General features: G+C 35.5%; 1 protein-coding gene across 1 annotated transcript; it reads left to right on the forward strand.

Annotated features, from left to right (window-relative positions):
• The first annotated feature begins 784 nt into the window (after positions 1 to 784).
• LOC103461161 (cytochrome P450 2K4-like) lies at positions 785 to 1,939 on the forward strand. Its single transcript, XM_017303592.1, has 3 exons — positions 785 to 963; positions 1,041 to 1,182; positions 1,911 to 1,939. Exons 1-3 carry the CDS (start codon positions 850 to 852, stop codon positions 1,937 to 1,939), a joined length of 285 nt encoding a protein of 94 aa, XP_017159081.1. The 5' UTR covers positions 785 to 849.
• Positions 1,940 to 1,997: the final 58 nt, after the last annotated feature.

A 1,997-nucleotide genomic window follows, 5' to 3' on the forward strand; every position in this document is an offset into this window, starting at 1 on the left:
TTAAATTATTGTCTGAAGTCCAAACACTGAGCTTACAGATGCAAATATTTTACATGCATAAAAATACCTCAAAGTTTAAAACTAAATTGCCATAAAAGAAAAATTTTGGATTTTGAGATTTTACAATCACATCCTTGATTTTGTTTTGTTTCTTGGGGTTTTATGTGAAAGACCAACACAATATGGCGCACAAAATGTGTGGTGTAAGAATGAGCAGACATATAGTTTTAAAATGTTTTCACAGGTGCAAATTTTGCATCTTTTTCTATTTATCTCTAATAAGTCTTCTTCAAGGATTGTCCTTTATTTAGCTCCATCCATCTGTAAATCAACTACCTGTCCTTGCTACGTATGACTTCAGGGTCTTGCTGCCAATAAGAAGTTGTTATTGTTGCTAATATCCTCCTGACTACCAGTAGTTCATTTTTGTTCTCTGTAGATGACATTTCTAAACTTAAATATCTCCAACCCCCTGCATTCTACTGAATTAATTCCTTTTGGTATCTAGAGAGGACATTTAGGGCTTTTCAATAATACCACACGTGAATGGGTGGGACTTTTGTACGTACCTTTTTCTTATTCATTAAAATGGCATTCATCAGTAATAACACATTTTATGGGAAGTCAGGAGGATATTAATGTTCCACCACATTTAGTATATAGATCTCTTAAAGCTGCTTTCCAACAAGACTTTACTCTTTGCTCAAGTTCATTTTGACTCTTTTAAAATAACTGAATTAGTATTGATTTTTAAAAACAATTATTTTTCTTAATTTAAAGCTCTACAATAAGTTTCCCCGGCTCGTCAGATGGATAAAAAACCGTCAGGTGATTTTAAGAAATGCTGAAATGGTAAACATCAGAGATGTGAAGGATTTAAGGCAGAAATTGAAGGTGACACTGAACCCTCAGACATGCAGAGGACTGGTGGACTGTTTTCTGATTCGAAAGCAGAAAGAAGAGGCAAGGCAACATAAATCTATTTTTAAAGAATAATGGCAACACCAAACACATTTGTCTCATGTATATTTTCCTTCCAGGACTCTTGTGTCAAADACACTCAGTTCACTGAGGAGAACCTGTTATATACAGTGGTAAACCTGTTTGCTGCTGGAACCGACACCACAGCTGCATCTCTGAGGTGGRGTTTGCTGCTCATGGCAAAGTATCCACACATTCAGGGTAAGAAAGAGGAAAACATATCTGGGATGGTTTATCTACATCTAGAAAACATGATTTTCAGCATGTTTTCTACGTTTAAATATGCTAGTAGTGCTATAGTGCCTTGCCAAAACATCCGCAACCTTTATTTATTTTTTAAAATATTTTATTAAATTCAGGGTAAAAAGATACAATGACATGTTTAATTTTTTTTCTTTCTATTTTCAGCAATAGATTTTTAACAAGTGTTGATATGTTAAATTTTGAAGGCAGGATAGTTGTAGTAAAGCTACGACCTGTTTCAGATATTGGCAATAAATGTTTATAACGATTAATGTGATAAAACACCACAAAGTGACATAGTCCTTATTTTAAGATGTATATTGATCTATATTGGATGTTTTGAATCGACATGAGCAGAAATGATCTCTACATGAAAAGGGGGAGAAAAGGGTGGGGGAGGTTAGGATTAGGCAAGGAAAAGGGAGTGGTTAGGGTAAGGATAAAGATTTTGTGAAGGGTTAGAAAGGGGGAGAGGGGGAGAGAAAAAGCAGGGAGGAGGGGAAAAAACATTTTGACTTTAGACTTAATGACAAATACAAGGTTTAGAGATTTCCATCAACTCTGGTATTATACAGAGAGAAAACGTTAACCATTAGGTTTGGTTAAACTGTGCATTTTGCATTGTCATTGAGGTCATTGATCCACAGAGGGAGAACTGTTGATCATTTCCTTCTTGTTTACTGCAGACCAGGTTCAGGAGCAGGGGCGGATCTAGAAAATGTCTATGGGGTGGCAAGAGAAAATAAGTATTTGGTCAGCTACAAACACGCAAG

This window comes from Poecilia reticulata, unplaced genomic scaffold (assembly GCF_000633615.1).
Source record: "Poecilia reticulata strain Guanapo unplaced genomic scaffold, Guppy_female_1.0+MT scaffold_690, whole genome shotgun sequence".
NCBI classification, from domain to species: domain Eukaryota; kingdom Metazoa; phylum Chordata; class Actinopteri; order Cyprinodontiformes; family Poeciliidae; genus Poecilia; species Poecilia reticulata.